General features: G+C 44.5%; 1 protein-coding gene across 1 annotated transcript in view; it reads right to left on the bottom strand.

Annotated features, from left to right (window-relative positions):
• LOC102966663 (F-box/WD repeat-containing protein 12-like) overlaps positions 1 to 27,518 on the bottom strand; it is a 46,809-nt gene that overhangs the window by 15,285 nt on the left and 4,006 nt on the right. The window contains exons 3-5 of the mRNA XM_015540087.2: positions 20,928 to 21,091; positions 20,381 to 20,499; positions 16,697 to 16,906 (exon numbers count right to left, since the gene is read on the bottom strand). Coding sequence (XP_015395573.2) covers positions 16,697 to 16,906; positions 20,381 to 20,499; positions 20,928 to 21,091 — 493 coding nt within the window. The remainder of the gene's footprint in view (positions 1 to 16,696; positions 16,907 to 20,380; positions 20,500 to 20,927; positions 21,092 to 27,518) is intronic.

Here is a 27,518-nt window from a genome sequence, read left to right on the forward strand (position 1 = left end):
CTCCTTTTTGGCCTTCTAAGTTTCTGTGTGTAGGTCGGCTGTGAACCTGATCTGTCTTCCCTTATAGGTTAAGGATTTTTTTCCCCTTGCTGCTTTCATAATTCTTTTCTTGTCTGTGTTTTTTGTGAATTTGACTATGATATGCCTTGTTGATGGTCAGTGTTTGTTGAATCTAGTGGAAGTTCTCTGTGCTTCTTGGATTTTGATGTCTGTGTCTTTCACCAGATTAGGAAAGTTTTCTGCTATAATTCTAATATAAACCTTCTATCCTTTTTCTCTCTCCATCTTCTAGGACTCCTATGATTCAGATGTTACTCCTTCTTAATGAGTCACTGAGTTCTCTAATTCTTATATTGTGCTCTTTTGCCTTAGTTTCCCTTTTTTTCTGCTTCATTATTCTCCAGAATTTTGTCTTCTATATTGCTGATTCTCTGCCCTGATTTGTCCATCCTTGCCACCATGGCATCTATTTGAGATTGTATCTCAGTTACAGCATTTTAAATTTTGTCCTGACTAGATTTTACTTCTTTTATCTCTGCAGTAAGGGATTCTATGCTTTTTTCAACCCCACCTAGTATTCTTATTATCGTGATTCTAAATTCTAGTTCAGACATCTTATATTTGTGTTGATTGTCATTTCTTCCTGTTCTATCTTTTTGGGTGAATTCCTTCATTTTGTCATTTTGGAGGAAGAAAAAAAGTTAATAAAATAAATAAAAATTAAAAACTAAAAATTAAAAACAACACAAAAAATCAAATAATGGAAGCTAGATCCTAGGTGTGTTTTAGTCTGGTTGTTGAAAGAAGCTTGATGTAATAGAGAAAAAAGGGAAAGAAAAAAAAGAAAATTAAAAGAAAAGGTAAGAAAAAGTTTAAAAATTTAAAAATATACATAATAAAATAGAATAAAATGAAGAAAGTGAAATAGAATTTTAAAATTTAGAAAAAATAAAAAACATAGTAAAAAGAACTTTAAAAAAGAAAAAAAGAAAAGAAAAATAAAATTTTCTCTTTCTGTATCCAAGAAAAAGGAGAAAAAAAAAATTTAAACAAAGACAGGAGCAAAAAGAAACAAAAGAAACAAAAGATGAGCCAGCAAACAGATTGAAACCCAAATGAATCCAGTTTCCCTGGAAATAAAACTATGAAGCACTCCATAGTCTGTACACTAAGCAGGCAGAGTGACTTGTGCTGGTCTTCTAGGGGGATGTGCCTGGAGGGTACAGTTGGGCGGGGGGTTGGTGTAATGGCTCCATTCTCCATTAGATGTCACTGCTTAGCTTACTGAGGTGGATCAGCGTGATGTACATGTGTATGTGTGTGTGTGCGCGTGTGAGTGGGGTGGGGTGGAAATGGCTTCACCTAGCTTCCTAGCCTCTGGCACAAGAACTTTGTGCTCTCACCGACTGGTAATCAAGCCCCCTGCTTTGTCTCAGGCTTCTGTCCACTCCCCACTTCTATCCTGTCTGTGTTCAAGCTGTCAGCCTGCCAGGTGCACCTCCCTTCCAAGTTTTAGCTCAGATGGGGCTGTATCTCCAAACCCCTCACTTCAGAGAACCCTAAGGCTTGGATGCCCCCTGACACTCTGGGGGAGGGTCTCGCTGAGCAATGGCCGGGTGCCAGCTTGCCCCAGAAAATGTTCAGCAATCACACTGCAACAAGAGGTTGAGAGATTGTGACAGATCACAACACACAGCCAGCATCAGGTTTCACCACACTGTGGCACCTTTGTCCCAATACCAGCAAACATGGCTGCTCTCCAGGGTCGGCTGGGACTTTTGCCTGTGGGGAGGTTGTATGGCCTCTACCAAATGCACTCCAAGCAGGGGAACCGCTTCTCGTGTGGCCCACAGACCCCTTGGACCTCACTGCCTGCTCCTGGAGATTCATTCCTCACCAGAGCACTGCCAGATATTGAGCCCCAGAATTTCCAACTCTATGCTCCACTGTTTATAGAATCCTAATGGTAGTGAAACCCTCTTCTTTCTTCCCATGAATGTCTTTGGGGAACAGATTTATTGTTCAATCCTTTGTAAGAGTTTCCACTCTTTCTCTTTCTCGCCAGCTACTTTCAGGGGAGTGCTTTTCCTGCACGATCCTGGTGTGCTGCACTCTCCCCCTTTCCCTTTCTCTGCCCTCTCTTTGCAAAAACAGCTCCTTACCCTCCACGGATTTTTCTCTCCCAGTTCACCTCTCCACCTCACATACCTGCCAAGTTCTGTGGCTCAAGTTATGCAGATTGTTGTGTTAATCCTCAGATAAAATTTCCTAGGTGTGCAAAATGGTTTGGTGTTGATCTGGCTGCATTTCAGGGATGAGACAAGCTGAGAACGTCTATGCTGCTCCGCCATCTTGGAAAAAAGACTTCACCTACTGTTTTAAAAGGACATCTTTCCACAGGCATTTACACATGGAACCCTCTCCGGACTTTGTATTCTGTTCAACTTACATAAAGATACCTGTTCTACTGGCCAAGAAAACACAAAAGCTTCACAATGTGCAGAAAATGGCAGGCAACATTCAAACAAAGTCATCAGAAGGAAGAGAAAGTAAGTGAGAAGCAAAACTTTTTAGCTGATTCCCCAAAGAACAACCAGGAACCAAGATACCGGTAGCCACACCCCAACATGAATCAAGTTATCATAAAATAAGTATGTGCAGACATGAAAGAACACTCTGAATCAGAAATTTTACACTCAGACCGAAATGGACAAAAAGCCAAGATGTGAAATAAGAGTTAAATTAATTCAGGAAAGATTATGAAGAAAAAATTATCTTAAGAATAGCAATATGCCTAAGGGAGAATACATTCTACTGGACCCATAAGGACACTAAAGAGAAGAAGGAAAATGGGCAAGAGAACAAAGACGGAATAAAGAGTTAAGATGCATCCAAGAGTAGGTGTCCAAGAAGACAGGCAAAGACGACCTAGTAAAAAGACAAGTGAAGCTCCTGCAGGAAAAGCAAACAATTAACAGACGAATACTTAAAACTCATGTACAATGAAACTTTCTGCAAATAAAACCTGAATCCATATACTGAAAGAGTACATATGTTCCTGGAAAATTCAACTCCAGACAGTCACCATAGACATCTCACAACAAAACTACTACCCTTTAAATATTTCAAAAATCGTATGGGTCTTTGATTTAAAAGTCCCAAGTGTCTAACAAGGAAAAGTCAAGGTCGGAGTAGACTTTTCAAAAGACACATACACAGTGAAATAATATTTTCACAAAATTCAAGACAAGTTGAGCCAGGGATTTAAGGCCCATCCAGGCCATCCTCCAAGCCTCCAGGCTACAGAAAAGCAGTGTCAGGCCCACTGGAATCTGCACAAGGATGCATCCACGAGACTTCCTTGGGGATCTACTAGAGAATGGGTCCCACCAGATCACAAGATGCAGGGAAAATGTCACAGAACTGGTGTGGCTACTATGTACAGTACACTATGGGTCAAAGAATTAAAAAAAGAAAAAAAAAAGGAGACAAGGAAAAGGTGTGTAAATGTTGCATGTTCTCAAAAAGGTGGGAATAATGGATCTTCAAAAGTGGGAAGACAAGGGCGAAGTATCAAAGTAGAATAAGTTCACCGATTGCCATGGGAGGTAAGTGGTATCATTTAAAGCCAACAAAATAGTACATAGGCTTGAATAGAGAAAATGGAGACAGAAAGTATTAAAACAAAGGTAACCACCCCCACAAAAATACAAACCTTTCTAAACAACATAAGATATCACCACTACCCAAAAACATGTAAAAATGGGAAAACATATTCAGAGAAAGGAGCTCAGTGATAGGCCACATCACACCCTAAATGTGACATAAAACAAAAGTTGAGATCAGGCACGTAAGTTACACTGTTCAATATAAATGGCTTAACTCACTTTGTTAGAATAAAAAGATGATCAGATTGATGAACAAAAGAAAACATGGCTGAATATTCAAGAGGCTCAATCAAAACAGAAAGTTTAACCATGATGGAAGGGTAATGGTGTGCCAGGCACACACAAATCCTTGGAAAGCAGGTGAAGTGGGCCTGATACCAGAAAAGGGAGGACTCAGGCCCAAAGTAGGAAATGCAACAATAGACACTTCCCCACACTGTGAAAATAAACAAAAGGAAACCTCATTTAGAATGGAGTCCACCCGGGTAGCTCAGTTGGTTGAGTGTCAACTCTTGGCTTCAGTTCGGGTCATGATCTTACAGTTTGTGAGTTCGAGCCCTGCACTGGGCTCTGTGCTGACAACACGGAGCCTGCTTGGGGTTCTCTCCCCTCCCTCTAGCTCTCTGCCCCTCCCCGACTCGTGCTCCCTCTCTCTCAAAAAAAAATAAACTTAAAAAAAAAAATAATAAAATAAGATGGGAGTCAGGAGGTGGGCATTGGGAGTGCCCATGCCAAACACTGGTTGTTACTTGTAGACCCAACAAGAAGAGAAGGAGCTCACAGGTGGATGCTACTGTACTACCCCAGCAGGAGGGAGGAAGGTTCCTTCTTCACCAGTACAGCCTAGCCAATGAGAGGCAGTCACAGCTCAGCCAATGAGAAGCCACTCAACTTCCGGCTCCCAGTTTACTCCAACAGACTTTTAGTTTACAACAGCTCCTCCCTATACCCCCTTTCCTCTATAAAAGAGCCTCTCTCTCCTTTATTTTCCGGACTCAGCTATAGTTTTGCCATGACCAGCTTGTCTTGAATTGCAATTCCCTGCTACTCCCAAATAAACCCATTTTTGCTAATAAAACAACTGGAAGTTTTATTTTCAAAGTTAACAATATTAAAGGCTGTAATTCACAACAAAGAAATAAAACCTATTACACCTATTAAAGAAACACCCCCAATCACCTTTATGAAGCAGATACAAGGAGAAACAGAGTGAAACACAATAATACTTAAATATTTATGGGGCGCCTGGGTGGCTCAGTCGGTTAAGCATCCGACTTCGGCTCAGGTCATGATCTCGTGGTTCTTGAGTTCGAGCCCCGCATCGGGCTCTGTGCTGACAGCTCGGAGCCTGGAGCCTGCTTCAGATTCTGTGTCTCCCTCTCTCTCTGGCCCTTCCCCTCTCAAGCTCTGTCTCTGTCTCTCTCTCTCTCTCTCTCTCTCTCTCTCAAAAATAAATAAACATTAAAAAATAATAAATAAATATTTATGAATATATTGTGACTTTTTGAGAGGGGGGAGGAAAAGAAAGAGAGAGAGAGAGAGGAAGGGAGAGAGAAAGAAAGAAAATCCCATGCAGGCTCCATGCCCAGCACAAAGCCCCACATGGGGCTTGATCCCACAACTGTGAGATAATGACCTGAACTGAAATCAAGAGTCAGTTGTTTAACTGACTGAGCCACCCAGGTGCCCCAGAATTAAATATATTATTATATAAAAATAAATAGTAACAATGCTCGCAGTCTAAGGCAGGCCAAGTAGAAAACAGTAAATAAATATAAGACCTAACAATATAATTAATGACAGAATTTGGATCTTTGCATCATAATAATGGAGAATACCCCTTCCCTGCAAGCACACACAAACTTTCACAGAACTTGAATATATCATCACAAAGAAATCTCAGTAAATTCTATATGGTAAAGTAATACAACAGTCCCTGATCACAATGATCACAATGAAATGAAATGAAACTAGAAATTAATGGAAATATTAAATAAAATAGACAAGGTGCCAGCTAAAATAAGCACAAAAAATGGGAAAAAGCACATATATACAGAAAGAAATGACAAGGGGAAACAAATGTTCAAACAGAGGAAATTTAAGGAATCTCTAAAGAGCATTCTAGACAACTGTATGCATAAAAAAGTTGAAAGCCTAGATACAGTGGGTAGTTTAATACAATATATTAAAATTTGATCCTAGCAGAGAAAGAAAAGCTTGAACAGACCAATTTCCACAGAAGACACTGAGAAAACTGTTTTAAAACTTCCCCACAAAAAAAAAGCACCCAGCACCAAATAATGTCAAAAATAAATTCTACCAAACTGAAAAAACCATATAATCCCAATGTAACTTAAATTGTTCCAGGGCATTAAAAAAGAATAAAAACGTGCAGGTTCCTCAAATGAAGTATAGCATTTATATGTAAACCTGACAAAGGAAGCTACAAAAAACTAAAGACCTACTTCACATAGATCCAAAATCCAACTAAAATACTAGCATTTAAAAAGCACTTTAAAAAGAAATATATGGGGTGCGTGGGTGGCTCAATCGGTTAAGTCTCCAACTTTGGGTTGGGTCATGATCTCGCAGTTAGTGAGCTCGAGCCCAGCGATGGGCTCTGTGCTGGCAGCTCAGAGCCTGGAGCCTGCTTTAGATTCTGTGTCTCCCTCTCTCTTTGTCCCTCCCCCACTCGTGCTCTCTCTCTCTCTCAAAAAAAAAAAAAAAAAAAAAAAAAAAAAAAATATATATATATATATACACACATATATATGTATATATTAAAAAAAGGAAATATGTGATTTAATACTTTAAAATCTAAAAACATCACCATAATAAACCCAAGAAGAAAGTCCTGTAATTATATCTGCATGCTGAAAAAACCTTTCACAAAATTCTACACCTTATCATGATTTTTAAAAACTAATAGTGAAGTTGGTGGGAATGCAAACTGGTGCAGCCGCTCTGGAAAACAGTGTGGAGGTTCCTCAAAAAATTAAAAATAGAATTACCCCACAACCCAGCAATAGCACTACTAGGAACTTATCCAAAGGATACAAGAGTGCTGCTTCATAGAGATACACGTACCCCAATGTTTATAGCAGCACTATCAGCAATAGCTAAATATGGAAAGAGGCCAAATTCATCAACTGATGAAAGGATAAAGAAGATGTGGTTTATATATAATGGGATACTACTTGGCAATGAGAAAGAATGAAATCTTGCCATCAGCAACAACAGGGATGGAATTGGAGGGTATTATGCTAAGTGAAATTAGTCAGAAAAAGACAGATATTATGTTTTCATTCATATGTGGAATTAGAGAAACTTAACAGAAGACCACAGGGGAAGGGAAGGAAAAATAAGTTACAGAGAGGGAGGCAAACCATAAGAGACCCTTAAATACAGAGAACAAACTGAGGGTCGATGGGGGTGGGGGAAATGGGTGATGGGCATTGAGGCGGTCACTTGTTGGGAGGAGCACTGGGTGTTGCATGTAAGTGATGAATCACGGGAATCTATTCCCAAAGCCAAGACTACACTGTATATACCGTATGTTAGCTAATTTGACAATGAATTATTTTTAAAAATACGCTTTTATATAGTTTTAAAAAATCTTAAAAAAACTAACTCTGAAAGACTGTTTTATTTGATACTTGCTGCCTGGTAATGAATTTGTAATGGTTATTTCTATTATCTAAAAGGTGTAAATATCTAGAGAGTTTTCAAACCAGAAACTGTCGCTTCTCTCTTCCACTCACATGCGCATCTAATAAAACTCATGGACTCTTTTTGAGAAAAAACAAAACAAAACTAATAGTCAAATAGTCATTGATGGCTTTTTCATTAACATCATTCCTGAAGCCAGCATCCCCCTCCCCCAGAGCGAAGCTCTCCAGGTCGGCCCACTATGCTCAGCTACATGGAGAAATGGCCACCAGTGCCAGCACTAATTAACATTTCCTGGAAGTATTAGCCAGAGCAGTCAGAGAAAAGAAAGCTGGATGCCGAAGGCTTGGAAAAAATAAGTATCTCTACTTTTGGATGATAAAGTATTTACCTAAAAAAAAAATGAAGAGAATCCACTCATGCTCTGTCACTCTCTGCCTCTCAAGAATGAATAAATGTTAAAAAAAAAATTGGAAAAAAAAAAGGGGGTGCCTGGGTGTCTCAGTCAGTTGAGTGTCCGACTTCAGATCAGGTCATGGTCTCGCAGCTCCTGAGTTCAAGCCCCGCGTCGGGCTCTGTGCTGACATCTTGGAGCCTGGAGCCTGCTTCGGATTCTGTGTCTCCCTCTCTCTCTGCCCCTTCCCCACTCATGCTCTGTCTCTCTCTGTCTCTCATGAATGAATAAACGTTATAAATTAAGAGAATCAATTATAAAATAAATGCAAGTAGGAGAATTCAATAAGATGACAGAATATAAAACGAACAACATGGGAATGTGAGCTGGTGCAGCCACTCTGGAAAACAGTATGGAGGTTCCTCAAAAAACTAAAAATAGAACTACCCTACGATCCAGCAGTTGCACTACTAGGCATTTATCCACGGGATACAGGTGTGCTGTTTTGAAGGGACACTTGCACCCCCATGTTTATAGCAGCACTATCAACAATAGCCAAAGTATGGAAACAGCCCAAATGTTCATCGATGGATGAATGGATAAAGAAGATGTGGTATGTATATACAATGGAGTATTACTCGGCAATCAAAAAAAATGAAATCTTGCCGTTTGCAACTACGTGGATGGAACTAGAGGGTATTATGCTAAGTGAAATTAGTCAGAGGAAGACAAAAATCATATGACTTCACTCATATGAGGACTTTAAGGGACAAAAACATGAACATAAGGGAAGGGAAACAAAAATAATATAAAAACAGGGAGGGGGATAAAACAGAAGAGACTCATAAATATGGAGAACAAACTGAGGGTTACTGGAGGGGTTGTGGGAGGGGGGATGGGCTAAATGGGTAAGGGACACTAAGGAATCTACTCCTGAAATCATTGTTGCACATATGCTAACTAATTTGGATGTAAATTTTAAAAAATACAAAAATAAAATTAAAAAAAAAAAATCAAAAAAAAAAAAAAAAAAGAACAACAGCAGCCTTCATTTAAACAAACACCATCTGGTTAGAAAACAATAGGACAGGGGCGCCTGGGTGGCTCAGTCGGTTAAGCGGCCGACTTCGGCTCAGGTCATGATCTTGCAGTCCGTGAGTTCGAGCCCCGCGTCGGGCTCTGTGCTGACAGCTCAGGGCCTGGAGCCTGTTTCGGATTCTGTGTCTCCCTCTCTCTGACCCTCCCCCGTTCATGCTCTGTCTCTCTCTGTCTCAAAAATAAATAAACGTTAAAAAAAAAAAAAAAAAAAGAAAACAATAGGACAGAAAATACTCTCACATATCAGTGGAACAAAAAAATAAATAAAATACTTTGGAATAAAGTTAACAACAAGAAATGTGCTAAACTAATCTGAGGAAAAAAATATAAATCACTTCTGAAGAACAAAAAAGCAAACCTGAATTAATGGAAATACATCATTTATTCTTGGACAGACTTTGCATCATAAAGATGTCCATTTTCTCCATGTTGGTATTTAAACTGAACTTGGTATCAATGAAAACATCATTTTCTTTCTAGGAGATAGAAAGTTCATATGAAAAATAAACATGAAAGTAGCTAAGGAAACCTTGAAAAAATAAAAGGGGAGGCAGACTTACTAGATATCACAACCATAATCCAGTTCTGCAACATCTCCATCATCTAAAAAGTTGTGTCCTTTATCAGTCCCTTCCATACCCAAGGACCACCAGTCTGCTGACAGTACAGATTATTCTCTTGGGACTGGACTTTCCAGAAATAGAATCCTACAGCATATCCATACTCTGTTGTAGCTGGTTTCTTTCGCTTGCCATGTTTCTGAGTTTCATCCACGTTGCTGCACAGATCCACAACCTTGTTCTTTTTCCATGCTGAGTAATATTCCACTGTACACATATACCATTTTTATAAATCCATTCACCTGTTGATAAGCACTTGGGGTGCATCCAATTTGGCTATTATTACTAAAACTCCTACAAATATTTGTGTACAAGTCTTTTTGTGTAAAGATGTTTGTATCTCGTGGGTAAATACCTAAAAGAGAAAACTGCTGGAAAATATGGTAAGCATTTTTTAATACTAAAATAATTGTCAAACAATTCTCCAAAGTGCTGTGCTGCATCTTTGTAAACACGTGTTTAATTTCAGCTCTTTAGGACAATATGGTGCTGGATCTCACCATGGTTCTAAGTGGCATCTCACTGATGACTGATGGAGCTTCTCTCTCCATGTGCTAATGGCTACCTGTTTATATTCTTTTGTGAAGTGTTCAAATCTTCTGCCTAGTTTAAAAGTGGGGCTGTCTCCTACCTACTGAGTGATAACAGCTCTTTATATATTCTAGACAAAGTCCTGAGACAGTTTGCATTATTATAAATTTTTTCTCCTAAGTTTTGCCTTTTCTTTTGCTGAACAATGCTTTCAAAGAGCAAAGTTTCTCAACTTGATGAAGTGCAATTTATTTTTTTCTTATACAGTTAGTGCTTTTTGTGTCCTAAGAAATCTTTACCTAGGAAAATTTTCTCGTCCACCAAAAAAAAACCTATTAAAATTAAAAAACAAGCTTAGTAAGGCTGCTAGATACAAAATACACAAAATTCAAATGTATTCCCATGTATGTTTATATAGAAATAATTTTTATGTGTGCTATAGTATGTAAAGCAATTTATAAATGCAAAACTATGCATTTATAAATTATTTACACATTTCCATATATTTCTATATATGCTATATTCTAGCAAGGACAAATTGGAAAATTATTTTTTTAAACAATAACATTTAAAATAGTATAAAATACAAATAAATAATTTTAATAAAATATATGCAAGCCCTCTTCACTTAAAACTACAAAACTTTCTTGAGAGACATAAGTCCCCTCTAAATGGATATGTTTTGGGGCGCCTGGGTGCCCCAGTCGGATAAGTGTCTAACTTCAACTTGGATCATGATCTCACAGCTCGTAGGTTCAAGCCCCGTGTCGGGCCTGTGCTGACAGCTCGGAGCCTGGAGCCTGCTTCGGATTCTGTGTCTCCCTCTCTCTCTGCCCCTCCCTCACTTGTGCTCTGTCTCTCTCTTGTTCTCTCTCTCTCAAAAATAAACATTAAAAAAAACTTTATAATAGAGACATATATGCCTTATTATGACTTAGATTACATATTTAGATGTCAGCTGTCCCCAAATTAATCTACAGATTCAATGTCATCAAAATCTCAGTAAGCAGTTTAATAGAAATTGACAAGCTGACTTGAAAATTTTTAGAAATCTAATTTTGAAATAAGAAAATGCTAGAGGGGGCGCCTGGGTGGCTCAGTCAGTTGGGCATCAGACTTCAGCTCAGGCCATGATCTCGTGGCTCATGAGTTCAAACCCCGTGTCAGGCTCTGTGATAACAGTTCAGAACCTGGAGCCTGCTTTGGATACTGTGTCCCCCTCTCTCTCTGCCCCTCCCCTGCTCACACTCTGTCCCTCTCATTCTCCGAAAAATAAACATTAAAAAAGAAAGAAAGAAAGAAGCTGCTAGAGATCATGACTTACTTTAACGAGAGCCTGTGTCTTAAAGACAGACACACAGAGCAGTGGAAATGGATTCACACATGATGTTGGTATACTGACAAACAAAAGTGCTGATGTAATTCAGTGAAGAAAGGATGGCCTTTCCTACATGTTCCGGACATCCATTTGTAAATAAAAAAGAACCTCAATACTGACCTTGCACACACACATAATTTAACTTTAAACGATCTACATGTTGCACTTCCAAGTAATCCATGGGTAAGAGAAGTCACACAAAGCTGAGTCTAGGTGCCAGGGTTTCACCTGGGGGCCCACTAGGGTTGTTGGCAGCTCAGTCCCTTGTGGCTGCAGGCAGAACTGAAGTCTCCCTGGTGGTGAGGGGTGGGGCGTTCCTGGTTCCCAGGCCCCCCCCCCCAACATGGCAGCCAATGACCGGTTCACGTGAGTTGCCCCCCAGGGCTCCAGCCTCTGACTTCTTCTGTGTCCAGCCAGAGAAAACTCTCTGCCTTCAAAGCACTCATGGGATTTCAGTGGGCCCACCCAGATCATTTTCCTTTAGCTGTGTAACAAACTTCTCATAATGCCTGTAGATTTGACCAGTCTCCTTGAAATCCCACAAATTTTGTTCTATATATGTTCAGGCCAATTTTGAGGTGCATCCAAAATTAGCTTTGCTGTATCTTCCTAGGAGGCTGATCTAATTATTATTGCAAAGTGTCCCTGAATATCTAGCAATGACTTTCATCTTGAAGTCTTCTGGCCTAACATTAATAGCTTATCAGCCTGCTTTTGGTTAGCATCTCCAGTGCGTGTCCTCTTCTCATCCTTTTCATTCCAAACGTCCTTAAGTGCTGTTTTTTGTTTTTTGGGTTTTTTAAAAGATTTTATTTTTAATAAATCTCCACACCCAATATGGGGCTTGAACCTACAACCCTGGTGTCAAGAGTCGCACGCTCTACCAAATGAGCCAGCCAGAGGCCCCAAAGTGTTCCATTTTAGAGTCTTATATTAACTTCTTAGGGCTGCAATAACAAATCAGGTGGCTTGAAAATATATATATATATATTTTTTTAATTCTCTCATGGTTTCAGAGGCTAGAAGCCCAAAATCAAGGTGCCGGCAGGGCCCTTTCCTTCTAAAGACTCTAGGGCTTTCCTTGACTTGTCTGCCTCAGTGTGCACAGGGCTTTCTCTGTGTGTCTGTGTCTTCTCCTCCCTTTATGACAGCCCAACCTAAATCCAGGATGACTTTACCTGAGATCCTTAACCAGACACCATTTCCAAATAAGGTCACATTCTAAGGCTCTGTGTAGACATGAATTTGGGGGGTGGTGAGTGGGGATACCCTTTACCATCCTCTCCAGGTACATGTACAGAATTAGCAATCTCCAAATCTGAGCCAAATCTCAGTAGGGAATTGACCCTGCCCCATCCTCCTACAGGGCAACCCAAAACACACGAGTGCTTGTGGCCAAAGCCTGCTGTCCACACAACAACCCATCCGGCGAATGCTGCCGGCCACATCTGGGCCCTGTGGTGTGGCTGGTGCTCAGAGGGCCTGAGTCCCCGACTTCCCAGGGAGGCGTTATGTCTTGGGGATGTGGGGCAGCACCTTGCAGGCTCAGCACAGCCACAGAAGCCTCCCTGTTGACCTAAAAATGGCCTGCCTGGGTCATGTTGGGCTTTCCCTCTGCACAAGGAAGGAGCTTCCTGTTGTCCTCAGACCCTTGTCACATGCAAGGACCCTGGAGAAGGCCACCCTCTAGATAAACAGGAAAGAGCGATCCCGCAGTGTACAGGCCGCACTGCTGCCATCGCACGCGAAGGGCCCACCACCGCAGCCCACCTGCTAACGGGAACATCCCTGAAAAATGTGGACCTAACTTCGGGCGGTCACCTTAGCCCGGGAAGCCCCAAGTAAGGACCAGCCACAGATGCACATTTACGCTCTCAGGCCATTGCCAGCGCTGCAGCCATGTGGCCAGAAACAAAGCGTCTCGTCCAAAATTCTCCCTCTTGGTGAAGACCTCAGGAACCCTGGACTCCCCGCCCCCCCCAAGACATAAATGGCCATCACACATGTCTCCGCACACAGCACACACCGCCTCCCCTCTGGAGACCCAGACATAGCAACAGCGACCAAGGTACTCACTTCACTTCTCAAATACACGACACTTGAGCACCCGAACGAACCTTATGAACCTCGTGGGGCACCGCACAAATGGCTGGCTTACACAAGTCCTGGTTCAAGGAGATAAAATCTGCACATTTCAGCCATCGGCCGGAAGACAGAACTACAGTAAAGTCATCAGAAGGGAAGCATATTGGAGTCCGACTCCATCTTTGATGTTTGGCTGCTGACAGCTTTCAGGCCTGCTGGTCCCCCGCTCTGTTCCCAATCAGGCCGAGCAGATAAAGAGCACCTGCGGAGAATTCGACCCACAGAAACCCGGCCCCTGCGCACTAGCCCTCCCACCACCTGCTCCACCCACAGGAAGAGTAAGCCAGTCACTTGCTGGCCTCCAGCCATTCAGACCAGCCTCCTGGGAGCCACTGTCCCCAAAAGCAGATTGTTATATGGCAGATTACCTCTTCATATCCTCTTGGGGCTCATGTGGCTTCATCAGGCTTGATAAGCCAAATTTGGTGCCAGAGTTGATCCTACCCCTTTTCCTCTCACGATTTAAAGGTTACACGCTCCTCCATTTCTCTCTGGGAGTCAGGGGACAGGCTGCTACATGCAGCCTTGCCTTACAGACGTCCCTGCCCATCAGTACATGACTCAGCCCGCCCAATTCAAGGATCTTGGGCTGTTTAGTGCTTCCTAACCTCCTAATGTAAATGCTGACATCACAAATATTTTTTCTGCACCTAAGTTTAAAATCCACAAGACATGGTTACTGCTGTTCTACAGTCGGTACCCTCAGATCTCCTTGCCTCCACCAGTGCTGTTCATCAACGTCTCCCAACACCCTGGGATACCAGCTTTGCTTATCTTCCTTCTGCTTCAAGTCCCACGCCTGTCCTTCTCACTGGTGGCGTGGCTGGTGCTAATTCTCCATTTTATCTGACATGCCTTTATTCCCCTTCATTCCTAAAGGACACTTTCTCTTCTAGAATTCCTGGCCGGCAATTATTTCTTCCAAGATACCATTCTACTGTCTCTGAGGTCCCATAGTTGCTGTTAACAAGTCAGATGCTGAAGGCAGTCTACGTCCCCAGGCTGCTTTCCTGGTCCTTGGGTAATCTTCACTCTGATGGGCCCGTGTGCTTCCTTGGTCCTTGGATAATCTCAGTTCACTCTGACAGGCCCGTGTGCAGATCTATTTTGGTTTATCCCCCTTGGGGTTCACAGGCCTTCTTGATTCCAGAGATTAACGTCCTTAGTCTACTTTAGGAAAACGTCTGCCGTCACCTCTTCAAATGTTGCCTTTGACCCATGCACTCCCTCACCTGCTCCTGCTACCAAATACCAGAATTTGTCATGGGTCTTCCTCTATGGCCTTGCTACTCAAAGTGTCGTCTGCGGACAGGCAGTACCAATACTACGAAGAAGCTTGTTAAAAAGTCAGAATTTAGTCACCCCCAGGGACTCATCGAATCAGAATCTGCATTTAAACAACATCTCAGTGGTTCACAACCCACCAAAGCCTGAGGAGCACTGTCTACATCTCCTCCCCTCTCTTCCCATTCACCTCACTCGACATCCCCATGTCACTCCAGGTAACCTCTCTTATGAACTTTTCACTGATGCAGAAAACACATAGACAGAAAAGTGCACAAAACACAAATATAGCGCTCCATACGTTGTTACAAAGCAAATATTCACGTCGCCGTGCAAGTAAGAAACAGGATGTTGCCAGAGGCCCACAAGCTCCCCTATGCCCCCCATCTTGGAGTGATTCCACTGTCCACCCTGCTATGACCCCCAGCCCCCGAGCTAACCTTTGTGCCCCATTTCTCTGTTCTGGAATTTCTACTTGGCTCTTTTCTAAATCCGTTGCGTCGTTTTTCATAGTTCTGAGCTCTCTGTTCGAAGTCACCTCCCTGGACACAGAGGCCACAGCTGTCTCAGTGTGCAGCAACTGCAGCGTCTGAAACCCTGTGGCTCTCCCGACGTCACGCGCGGTTCACCCAGCCACCGTGGCTGGTACTAGTTCCTCCCTCGTGGTCCCCTTAGCTCTAAGTGTGTGCTGAATGCTACGCTTGCAAACGGAAATAACATGAGGTCTCGGTGCTGTTATCCTGGTCCGGGAAGGATTTTCGCAAACTCCTCCCAGGTGGCCAGGGTGCCAGGCTGCAGCCAGGGCGGGCAACTGCCAACCTTCACACCCTCCTTTTGGCCCGTACCACTTGACAACCCCCAAATAAAAGGGGAGGCACGGGGCCTGACCCTCAGTGGCCCCGCACCCCAACTCGTCCCCTCAGCTCTCAAAGGCCTGTGGCCTCTCGGCTGCCCGGGGAAAGCGTCTCCAGGGCAGAGCAGCCGCAGCGTTGGGCTCAGCACTTGGTCTCCGCCGCATCTCCTGAACCTCGGTCCAGACCCTTTTGCTGCACCCAGCTCTCTGCTCTCCACTACTGTGTGCCCTCTAACTTCTCCAACTGCCCTTCGCGGACAAGTAACTGGGCATCACACCGTCTACCACTCCCAGGGACAGCCCACGGCCTCCTCATTTGCGTGACAGATTCTCAAACGCATCTGGGGATACCAATCACACTTATTCTAAAGTCTTCAACAACTGCAGAGTGGTTTATGAGAAATCTGTTTCGCTAGACATTACTTGTTTTGTTTGCTGAGCTTAGTCCCTTTCCATTTGATTCCGTGCGCACGTAAAGCTGCTCCAGGATACCCGCTCCTCCTGATATTTGGGACACCAGCCTGCCCGTCCTTTCCAGGGCCTCCTCCCCACAGGTGGGGACACTGCCTCCAGCCAAGAGCCACTTCGTCCACCTGCCACCGTAAACCCACTTTCCTGGTTTCTTCTTCTCGCCAAACCCTCCTGATGCCCGAGTCACTTCTAAATGGACATCCTGGTAACAGTAGCCTTTGGTGTCCTGGGCAAACGCTCATGTTTTGTCAAACGTGCCTCAGCTTCTCCTGAGTGGGACCATAGCTGGGACTTGAAACAAGGGAAGGAAGGGTAAGAATGCAGAAGACAGAAGGAACTGCCGAAGAAGAAAGAATACAAGCAAGGTCAGGAGGCAGAAAGCAAGGGCACAGGCAGCCCACGGCCCGGTCTCGCTGACACCTGGGGACTGGCAGAGGGGGGCCAGGGAGACCGGCTGTGCAGACAGCAGAATCATTGCCTGGTCTGCCACAGCGAGCGCCCAGCTCCAGGCGCCCCCCATCACAGTGTCCACGACCCTGGGGGACGGCTAGGACACGCAGAGGCTCCCGAGAGCCAGTCACTCACCAGCAGGAAAGGGCCCTCTGGATGGTCGCAGGCCTGCAATGCAGACGAGAATGTAGGCAGGCGGAAGGAGGCCTGCTCCCATCCATTCTCCGCTCCCCAAACCTTGATGAGGCCCCGCTCATCCACGGTGATGGCCAGCTGGAGCCGAGGGAAGGTCACCACGTTCACCAGAGCAGCAGGCTGCAGAGGGCTTGACCAGATCTCTGTGCCCTGGGCAACAACAAAAGGAACATAACAACTTACTTGGGGGCTGTTCGTTTCACAAATGTACTGTTTTTGTTCATTCAACAATCATTCCCTAGTGCGTACAGGGGATGCACAGGGGGAAAGAGCAGGGTCCCCACCCTCACGGGATCCACGCAGCAAAGAGCACAACACAGACGTTGGAGAGCAGTGGCCAAACTGAGGGTGTGTGGAAATTCCCCAGGGCTGAGAGGCACCACCGGGACTGGGGGGCGGGGGGCCAGGCGTGCACACGGTGGTTACCCAGCTCCACTGAGGAAGGCCGGCCAGGGAGCGCAGCCTGGGCCACTATGGCTGCATAGAGAAAACTCCTCACCTGTCCTCAGGCAGCCCCATTTAGATCGGCTAACTCAGGCTCGCAGGTATGAATATTCACAGGGCGTGTCTGTGCTGCCCTGCGCAGAACACCCCCTTTCCTATGGCGTGCCCTGGCCGAGGCCCGAGCTGGGTGATTCCACAGCCTCTCCCAGGACTGTACAACCGGAATCGGTGGTAAAGAGTCAGTGCCAGTAGGCCCAGGGTACTTGAAGGGGGGCAGAGAACCATCCACTAACCACTCTTCCAGTGTCCCAGGGCTGCCCCCTGGGCTTCCTTTCCAGTGCCGGGTCATTACGACCTTGTTCTAGCACATGTGCATTGTACCACGATCTGTATCTCTTTCCAACCAGATGTCTGACTCCTCTATGGGTTGCTTTCTCAGCTGATTTCTGTTGCTCAAGCAGCAAGGTGATGACCATCATCAACCAGCAACAGCTCGGCGAGCAGGAGCTGGGCACCAGTGATGGGGGAAGGGCAGGGAGTGTTGAGGAACACAGCGTCAGTGAAGAAGGCACGAGACTCCTGGTTGCAGGAGGTCAGGGGGACAGAGCGCAGGAACGTGCCAGGGACTGCAGGCCACACGCCTGCCACAGGAAGGAAGGGGGCTCTGCTGGTGGCACCAAGACTGATGCCAGAAAAAGACAAACTCAAACCCTAGAATTCTCCGGGGGCAGCGGATACAACCGGATGGACAGCCAGATCAGACACCAGTATCACCAGTCAAAAATGTGGTCTCAACAGATTAGGAATATTTATTCACTTCTGGAAAAGCAAAATGTTAGTTCGCCTCTTGGCTTGGTGTGAACAGCTTTTACACAATGATTGTAATACTAAGAATACACATTATTATGTGGGGACGGGAAGGTTATCCTGTGTGGATGTAGGAGGAGGAAAGAGGGGTCGTCTTCTACAAGAGATTTGCTCGTGCACAGTACTGAGTTTGTGCAACCAGGCAGAATGTGCACAGACCGCTCTGAAACAGGCCCATGATGGAAACACAGACCACATGCAAGTACAACTTGGCCCACTGCCCATATTTGTATTTTGGTGGAAAAAAAAAATCAAAGGAATACTTCACGACACATGGAAACACGTGCACCTGTCCATCAGCCACATCACGAGCTCAGCCAGAACACAGCGTATCTCTCTTTGCTCTCCGCTCCTGCAGGACAGAGCTGAGTGGTTGCAATAGGACCACAGGGCTCTTTCCAGAAAATGTCGGCCGAGCCTGCACCAAAGCACTCTCCCCTTTTTTTTTTTAAATGTTTTTATTCCTTTTTGAGACAGAGAGAGACAGAACATGAGCAGGGGAAGGGCAGACACAGAATCCAAAGCAGGCTCCAGGCTCTGAGCTGTCAGCACAGAGCCTGACGCAGAGCTCGAACTCACAGACTGAGATCATGACCTGAGCCGAAGTCGGACGCTTAACTGACTGAGCCACCCAGGCGCCCGCCCCTTTCAAGTTGAGAACCATGTATCTGGGCAGCGCTGGGCCCTCCCAGCCGCCTGGTCTCCTGCCGGGTCCCCACCCGGAGCCACACACCTCAGCTAGGGGTCTGCAGCTGAGGCGGGTCCTCAGAGAAGGCACAGGGAGGCGGGCAGCCCCCACACCGGCACACGCAGGGCCCTCCCATGAAATGACCCTAGAAACCAAGCACAAGAAAGAGGAACCCAACAACAACCGAAAACCTGACCACGGAGAAGAGTGAAAGGACACAAATGACTCTGGACCCTTTAAACAAAACAGAACAATAGGGGATAAGAATGGGGACCTGGAAACTAGAGAAGTTTCTGTAAAGTAGGCAGACAACATGTCCTCCGAAGCATGCAGATCGAGAAACCGAGTCTACTAACATAAACACTGGTGAATTGAACCGGGAACCAGTTCAGACAGCACTTGAACAGTGATCACCTCTGGGAAGAGCTGCTGAGAACAAGCAGGGAGAACTATTTCACTCATGAAATATCTCCTAGTCCTGACTTTCCCAAACCCTCAACTGTTTCACTTTCATGATTCAAAAGCAAAATGAATTGTAACTAACCACAGCCCATCCCCAAAGTCCCCCCACCCAGCACCACTTGCCTCTGTCCCCAGACCCTGCCCCAGCCCCCTGGCCCTCACGATCTGGCGAGAGCCCAGCTAAGGCTTTTGAGGCTCACTCACCACCAGGAGCCTCGGGTGGCCTCTCAAGTGTCCCCATGTGGCCAAATGTGGTGCACACCCACACTTACCAGACTCTAACGTGACATCTGGGCAGAGCAGTGACCCCACGGCTAGCATGGGGGTGCAAAGATGCAGCTCCCAGTGGTCTGCTTCCCTCGCACACTGACAAGGAAGTTTGCTGAGAGTCAGGATGCCCTGTTCACAGGGGCCAGGGGGGTCGGGGGAGCCCCTCTGCTCTTGGTGCACGAGGCTCCCATGAGCAGGGCCGGGCACTTCCAGCAGACCTGACCAACGGGGACATGAGCAGGCTCCCTACCTAATGTAGCAAGGACCTGGAAAATCGTGAGTTGATCTGTAGTTATCCAGGAAAAAGTCCTTTATAGGAGGTTGGGTTCTGTCTACATGCACAGAACCCATGGATTTACAGGGAACCACATGATTCAAGACTCTGAGACACCTTCCCTCTTGGTCTCGGGCTGACGGTCTATAAAATCATGATGATAACAATGCACATATTGCTTGGCTGCTGTGAGAACCACATGAGAAAATAAGACCAGGAAGCTTTTTAACTGTGACAACCAAGCATGAAAACACCGATCGTGTTATCAAGGTCTCAACACTTAATTGGTATACGAGGGTAACTAAAAGTGGCAATTGTCTGGGAAAAACCACCCAGATTGGGCACTGGCTCCAAAGTAGACACCGCAGGTCCGGGACTGGCACTGAGGCAGGTGGCCACCTCTCCGAGGCAGGCAGCACAGAGTCAAAGGCAGATCAGGCTCCATCTGCGATCAGACCTGAGTTCCAAGTGTGACCAGGTCTCCTGCAGCTCAGAGTTCTCGTCTGTACCACGGGGATCCCACCACCTCCAAGCTGGCCAGGAGGCCTGAATAGCTGGCGAAAGGGAAAGACCTCACTGAGACCCAGCGGGTCACACCCTGGCCCCTCCGCAGGCTCACCTCCTGCACATCCCAGGCACGGACGGTGCTGTCCGAGGACACGGTGCACACCATGGACTTCTCTTGCCCATCAAACCGGCACTCCTTGGTTGAGATGTAAGCCAGCTCGTCTATCTCTCCTGGAAGAGAACACAGACTGGCCTTGAATGCATACACAGATGCCTGGGATATGGACACTCAGCCTGGGGAAAGACAGGCAGGACACTCATTCCTCTCGCATTCTCAGAAGCACACAGGTGCTCGTTAGGGGTGAGCAGTGGACAGAAAGAACTAGGGCTTCACACCTTGGACTGCCCCACTCCACCACCCACAAAGCCACAGACAAGTGCCTAATATCTCTCTTTCTTTCTACTCTGAAATAAATGTAACGATTCCTTCTTCACAGGATTACCGCAGGCACCAAGTGACACAGCGCAAATATAGAACGCAGCAGGGCACGTACTCATCAACTGTCACCTTCCTGCTCAATGGCTGAACACCAAGTCCCACGACACTCGACCAGGAGTGAGCAGTGGGAAAGCACACAGGACTACATTCCCCACCATACCTGTGTGCCCGGCAATGGCTTTGCAGATGAAGTCCTTCTCTGGCCGCCCACATTCCATTCGGAACTCCAGCTCGGATCGGCAGAGATAGTACTCTTTCCATGTTTGTGTGCCCAAGGTCATCTGGGAGGTTTTACATGATGACCAGCGTCTCAGACACAGCTGCCTGGAAAACAGACCCATGATCCCAGGCAGGACAGAACACACGTTAGAAGAAGGTACTGTGGTGTCGACAGGTCTAGCTTTGATTCCTGACTTCACCATCTAGTAGCTTAGACAACTCACTCTGCCTACCTATGCCTTAACTGTCCCCAACGTAAAATGGGGAAAACAAGGAAGTGACAATGAGCAAGCGCTCACCACCATCAGGTGTCAGTGGTTCTTGTGTATTAGCCAGTTTTCCTGACACCCCCATGAAGTCTACCTGATCCCCTTGTATACGACAGGGAACTTTAACAATTGACCTAAGGCCAAGGGCATGCAGCTTTGGTCATGCAACTGCCATTCAAGAGTATTTCTTGAAGTCTCCAACTCTTACTGCTGAATTGCCTATTTCTCCTCTCAGTTCTGCCAGCCCTTCGTGTATTTTGTCGCTGTTATTAGGTGCGTATATGTTTATAATTTTTTGATCTTCGTGGATAGACATCATGAAATGGCATTCTTTCTCTAGTAATGCCTTTTTGTCTTAAAGTCTATTTTGTCTGATATTAGCATGGCCATTCCAGCTTTCCCTTGGTTACTGTTGCATGGTATATCTGTCCATTCTTTTAATTTCAATTTATCTATGTCCTTGAATCTGAAGTATGTCTCTTGTAGACAGCATAAAGTTGAATATTGTTTATCCCTTCTAACAACCTCTTTCTATTGGAGTGTACATTAAATACACTTAATGTAATTAATGATAAGGCACAATTAATGTGTTATTTGGCTACTTATTTCTATAAGTTTGATGCATTTTCTCTATTATTGCCTTCTTTTGTGTTAAATATTTTATTTTTTAATTATTTTTATTTTTGTGAAAGAGTGAGAAAACAGTGCAAGTGAGGGAGGTGGGGAGAGGGAGGGACAGAATCCCAAGCAGGCTCCACACTTAGCCCAGAGCCTGATGCAGGGTTCAATCTCAGGACTGTGAGATCATGACCTGAGCTGACATCGAGAGTCAGATGCTTAACCAACTGAGCCACCCAGGCACCCCTTAAATATTTTCTGATATACTATTTTAATTCCCTTGTCATTTCTTCTATCATGTTTTTTGAGTTCTTAGTGGTTGCCTTGAGGATTAATCTAGTTTTAATTAATATCAATTTAATTTCTTTTTCTTTTTTTTTTTCCCGGGCAGGGGAGGGGCAGAGAGGAATCCCAAGCAGGCAGGCTCCATGATGTCAGTGCAGAGCCCAACACTGGGCTTGAACCCACAAGCCATGAGATCATGACCTGAGCTGAAATCAAGAGTCAGACGCTTAACCTACTGAGCCACCCAGGTGCCCCAACAGCAACTTAATTTCAACATTATTCAAAAATTTTGCTCTTTTGTAGAGCCATTTCCTGCTCCTCTCAACTGTGCCGCTACATCTACAAATTACATTTTACATGTTAAATATACACGAATAGAGACTTACAGTTGTTTTATGCAGTTGTCTTTTAAATAATACAGAAAAAAAAGACTTACAAATAAGAAATATATTTATACTGCCTTTTCTATATGCCTATAGAGTTACTTCACTAGTGTTTTCTATTTTTTAATGTGGATTCAACTTCCTGCCTAATGTTCTTTCATTTCAATATGAAAGATTCCCTTTAGGATTTCTTGTAGGACAAGCATATAGCAACAAACCCTCTGAGCTTTTTGCTAATCTGAAAAGGTCCTCATTTTCTCCTTCATTTTTCTAGACATACAATTCTTAGTAACAAGCTTTTCTTCCTATACCTTCAATATGTCATCCCATTACCTTCTGGGCTTCATGGTTTTTAATGAGAAATCAACTGGTCATCTCATTGGGGTTCCCTTCTACATGATGAGTTGCCTCTCTCTTGCTGCTTTCAAGATTCTAGGTGTTCAGCTCTTGATTACAATGGGTCCTTTTAAATATTTTATTTTTAAAAGCAATCTGTACACCAAATGTTGGGCTTGAACTCATCACTCCAAGATCAAGAGTTGCATGCTCTACTGATCGAGCCATCTAGGTGTCCCTCCAATGTGTCTTGATGTGGAACTCTTTGAGTTTATCCTACTTGCAGCTAATTGAGCTTTTGCATGTATAAATTAACATTTTTCATCAAATTTGGGAAGTTTCCACACCTTATTTCTTTAAATATTTTATTCCTTCTCCCTTTCTCCTCTCATTCTGGGACTCTTGTTATACAATGTTGGCATGCTTGATGGTGGCCCACAGGTTTCTTAGGCACTGCTGACTTTTCTTCCTTCTTCATATTGATTCTATTCTTCAGATAATCTCCACCAACCTATCTTCAAATTCACTGATTCTATCTTCTATCTGCTCAAATCCTGAGTTTTTTAAATTAAAAAGGTCAGGGTGTCTGGTTGGCTCAGTTGGTTAGGAGTCCAACTTCAGCTCAGGTCATGATCTCGTGGTTCACAAGTTCAGGCCTTGCATCAGGCTCTGTGCTGACATCTCAAAGCCTGGAGCCTGCTTTGGATTCTGTGTCTCCCTCTCTCTGTCCCTCCCCTGCTCATACTCTGTCTCTATCTCAAAAATAAATAAAACACTTAAAAAAGTTAAAAAGGTCAATAGTATACTTTTCTACTCCATAATTTCTATTTAGTTATTTTTATAATGATTCTTCACTGATATGCTCTATTGGATGAGACGTTGTCCTACTTCTAGTTCTTTGTACATGGTTTCTTCTAGTTCTTTGAACATAATGAAAATAGCTGATTTAAAGTCTTTATCTAGTAGGTCCAAGGCCTGGTCTTTCTCAAAGACAGTTTCTGTTGTTTGCTTTGTTTCCTGTGTAGAAGCTACACCTTATTACTTTGCATGACTCATTACTTTTGTTGAAAACTGAACATTTTAAATAATGTGGACCCTGGAAATCTGACCCCACCCCTAGATTTGTTGTTCTACCTCCTTACTGTTATTGTTTGTTTAGTGATGTTTCTGAATAAATTCTGAAAAGCCTGCATTCTTTGTTACCTGTGGCCACTGAACTCTCGCCCAGTTAAATTAGTGCTCACTAATGATTGGACAGGGATTTCCCAAACACCTAGAACCACCAACTCTCCCAGTCATCACCAAAGGGCTTCTGTGCATGTTGGGGCACGGACTCAACACCCAGTAAGGTAGTTGACCACTCTGCCCTAGACTTAACTTCCTACTTGCACAGAACCTCAGGGTTAGCCAAACATGTGAGTGTAGAGCCTTCTTAGGTCTTCCCTGAGTTTGTGCACAACCCTGTTACACGTGCCTGGGCTTTTTAGGAATGTGACAGCTTTTCAAGGTCCAAGTCCCTAAAGATGTCACATCCTCGGCTTTTCCTTTTAAGCTTTTTGGTTAGCCTACTTGTTTGCTCAATTGCTGTCCATCAGCTCTGACAATCACAAAGTTCATCAATTGTCTGTTATTATTTGGACAAAGGTCCCAAAGAAAAGTCTTTTCATACTGGGTGAACTCGAAGTCAGACCAAATAAAAACAGTCTGCCCATGGGGTCTTCCAAGAAATACCAGACAGGTCAAATAATGACAATTTTCCAGGAACGAAAATCCAATCCCATCCTTCTCCCTCCAGTGACTGCCAGGCTCCTGGTCTCACTGTGATTGTGCGCTGATGACATTCAAGGCTAACACAGAACTGGAGGGCTTTATGGGAACAGGGCAAGAAAACCTGGTGTTCTAAGATTCAAATATTTCTTCTTGAACAAACACTTCCTAAGCTACTACAAGTCTCTTGTTAATTTCCAGAGTTCTGAAAAAATTGATTTTGACACTTTGTGTCAGTTTCCTCGTTGCTTTTAGGGAGGAGAAAAACTTCAAATCCACCATTTCCCAAGAGCCTGCGTTCTGAGCTTCCGTGCGACTAGTGTCAATTCTCTGACAGCACCTCTCTCATGAGACTTTTCAGGAGAGAAATGTTAGCTCAGCCACACTGTAGAGAACTACAGAATCCCCACCCGGTCTGTGGGCACCAGAGCAAGTGAGACACGGCTTCTGCCGAGGGCACTCTCAGCCAGTGGTTGGGAGGAGGATGAGCAGAACAAAAGTGCGGGGGAGAAACGTGGCGTTTCAGGAGGGGCAACATGTGGAGCTATGGGTACTGAGCACCAAGAGCGGATGTCCGGCCGGGAGGGGGCTGGGGAGGCTTCACGGGCAGAGGCTTCCAGCATTTACTGTCCCCACAGCTGAAGTGGCATCATGTGGCTCCAGCCCAGCACTCCTACCTCACGGAGAACACAAGGTCAGGTGGGAAATGCAGGGCTCACGGTCCGTGGCCTCAACAAGTACCACACCCAGTCCTCATTGCCTCTCCACTCATCGAGTACCTCCACACCAGGCCTGTGCTAGGCACTAGAGACCTTCTAACACACGGAGAAGGATCCACCACCTGCGCTCTGAACGGGTTTTACTGTGTTTTCTGGAACTCTAGTCCTTCTATCAGAAGCACCATATTGGCAGCCTGTGGGCAGAATGGACCCCCAGATTATTCTGTTTGGCTTGCACAGGATTAGCCCAGTGAACTAGCTGCCGACACTTAAAACTCTTGAGTTTTCACATAAAAATCAGGAAAAGGCAGGTGGTCTGGTTAGGCTGAACCTAAATTCCCATTGGACAAAAGGGGTCTGGAGCCACATGAAGCTGAGCCCTTCACACAAGAACGAGCCCTCGGCTTCACTGTCTCTTTTCTCTTCTGGGTGGTGAGACCGAGACACCTCAAACCACCACTCCTGTTGTTGGCTTTGAGTTGAAATAAGAAGACAGATTTCTTGCACCCACACCTCAATCTGAAAAGTGTGAAAACAAAAGCTAGACCAAGAAAATGATGTGGCTTAAGAAAAAGAGGAGAAGGCACATTTCTTTGTGGAAGTTAAGTCTATTTCTACATATTACACACTCAAAACTTAAGTAGGACCTATGAGCAATACTGAGAAATGAAAAAGTGATTTGACAAAAATGAAGGCAGACCATCAAAAAGGCTGAAGTATGAAGATGAATAAATTATGTGATATGCCTCTGAATTGCAATATATCAAGTGAAAAAAATACTGATGCCAAAACTTTTCAGATAGCAACTAATGACAAAATAATCTATTGTACACAACAGAAATTATGTACCTTAAACAAAAGCAAATATCTGCGATTTTATTTCTAACCAAAACATAACGCTTACTGTATTGAAGAAACAGAATTTAAAAGGTCCTGAGGCATTAAAAAAAGGACCTTGCAGCATTTCCAACTAAAATTACACAATACAGGGGCATCTGGGTGGCTCAGTTGGTTAAGGGGCTAACTCTTAATTTCAGCTCAGGTCATGTTCTCATGGTTCATGAGATCGAGCCCCACTTGGACTCTGTGCTGACAGCACGGAGCCTGCTTGGGATTCTCTCCCTCCCTCTCTCTGCCGCTCCCTAGCTCGCAGTCTTGTTCTCTCTCTCACTCTCAAGATAAATAAACTTTAAAAAATTAAAAAATAAAAGAAACAAAATAAAATTATACAATACATATTAAAAATACATGACCAGTTAACTACATTAATTTACTGTGTCCATGAGAATTTCTAACGGGCCTGGGAAACTTTGGGGCCCGGTCCTCATAAGACACAGCATCAGAAATGACATGCATGTGACCACAGATGACAATGTTCCTGAAATGCTGTTGTCCCAGCTCCAGAAACATAAACTCAGTGTTTTTTGTTTTGTATGTGTGTGTTTTTTTAAGTTTGAGACAGAGAGAGAGAGAGAGAGAGAGAGAGAGAGCGAGCGCACGCACACATGAGCAGGGGAGGTGCAGAGAGAGAGAATCCGAAGCCTGATGTGGAGCTTGATTCAAGAACTGTGAGACCATGACCTCAGCCAAAACCAAGAGTCAGATGCTTAATCGACTGAGCCACCCAGACGCCCCTAAACCTAGGGTTTTTATAAGAACGCAGTCCAAGGATACAATCTTGAGGAATGACTTTATGCTAAAAGTTTAGCCCCAATTATGAAACAGTGATGAACTGAAACTACTCTGTGACTTGGTTTGCAAACGCCAAACCATCTACCCAAGGCACCTGGAAGCACAACGTGATAACACACACATACGCGCAGAGGTCAGGTGATAAGCCGCAGAAGATAGTTTCTGAGCTGTGGGAAGGAACTCACTCCCATCACTCAAATTCCTTCCTGGCTTCTCAGCAGAGATAAGAACAAAGAGCAGGGTTAGGGCTGGCTTCCTACCTATCCCAATGTGGGAATACGGCTCTGCGAGCACTTCCACAAATACACCAACCCAGGAGTCAATCCATTTATTTCCCAGGACACAATGTCATTGGGAATCACATTTGGGAAGACAAAAAATCTTGTCCACTCCCCTACAGAGAAATCAACGTCCAGAACTGAATGTTCTCTCCAGAGACATTCCCCAAAGTGCAGAGATGAAG

The sequence above is a fragment of the Panthera tigris genome, chromosome D4 (genome assembly GCF_018350195.1).
Source record: "Panthera tigris isolate Pti1 chromosome D4, P.tigris_Pti1_mat1.1, whole genome shotgun sequence".
NCBI lineage: Eukaryota > Metazoa > Chordata > Mammalia > Carnivora > Felidae > Panthera > Panthera tigris.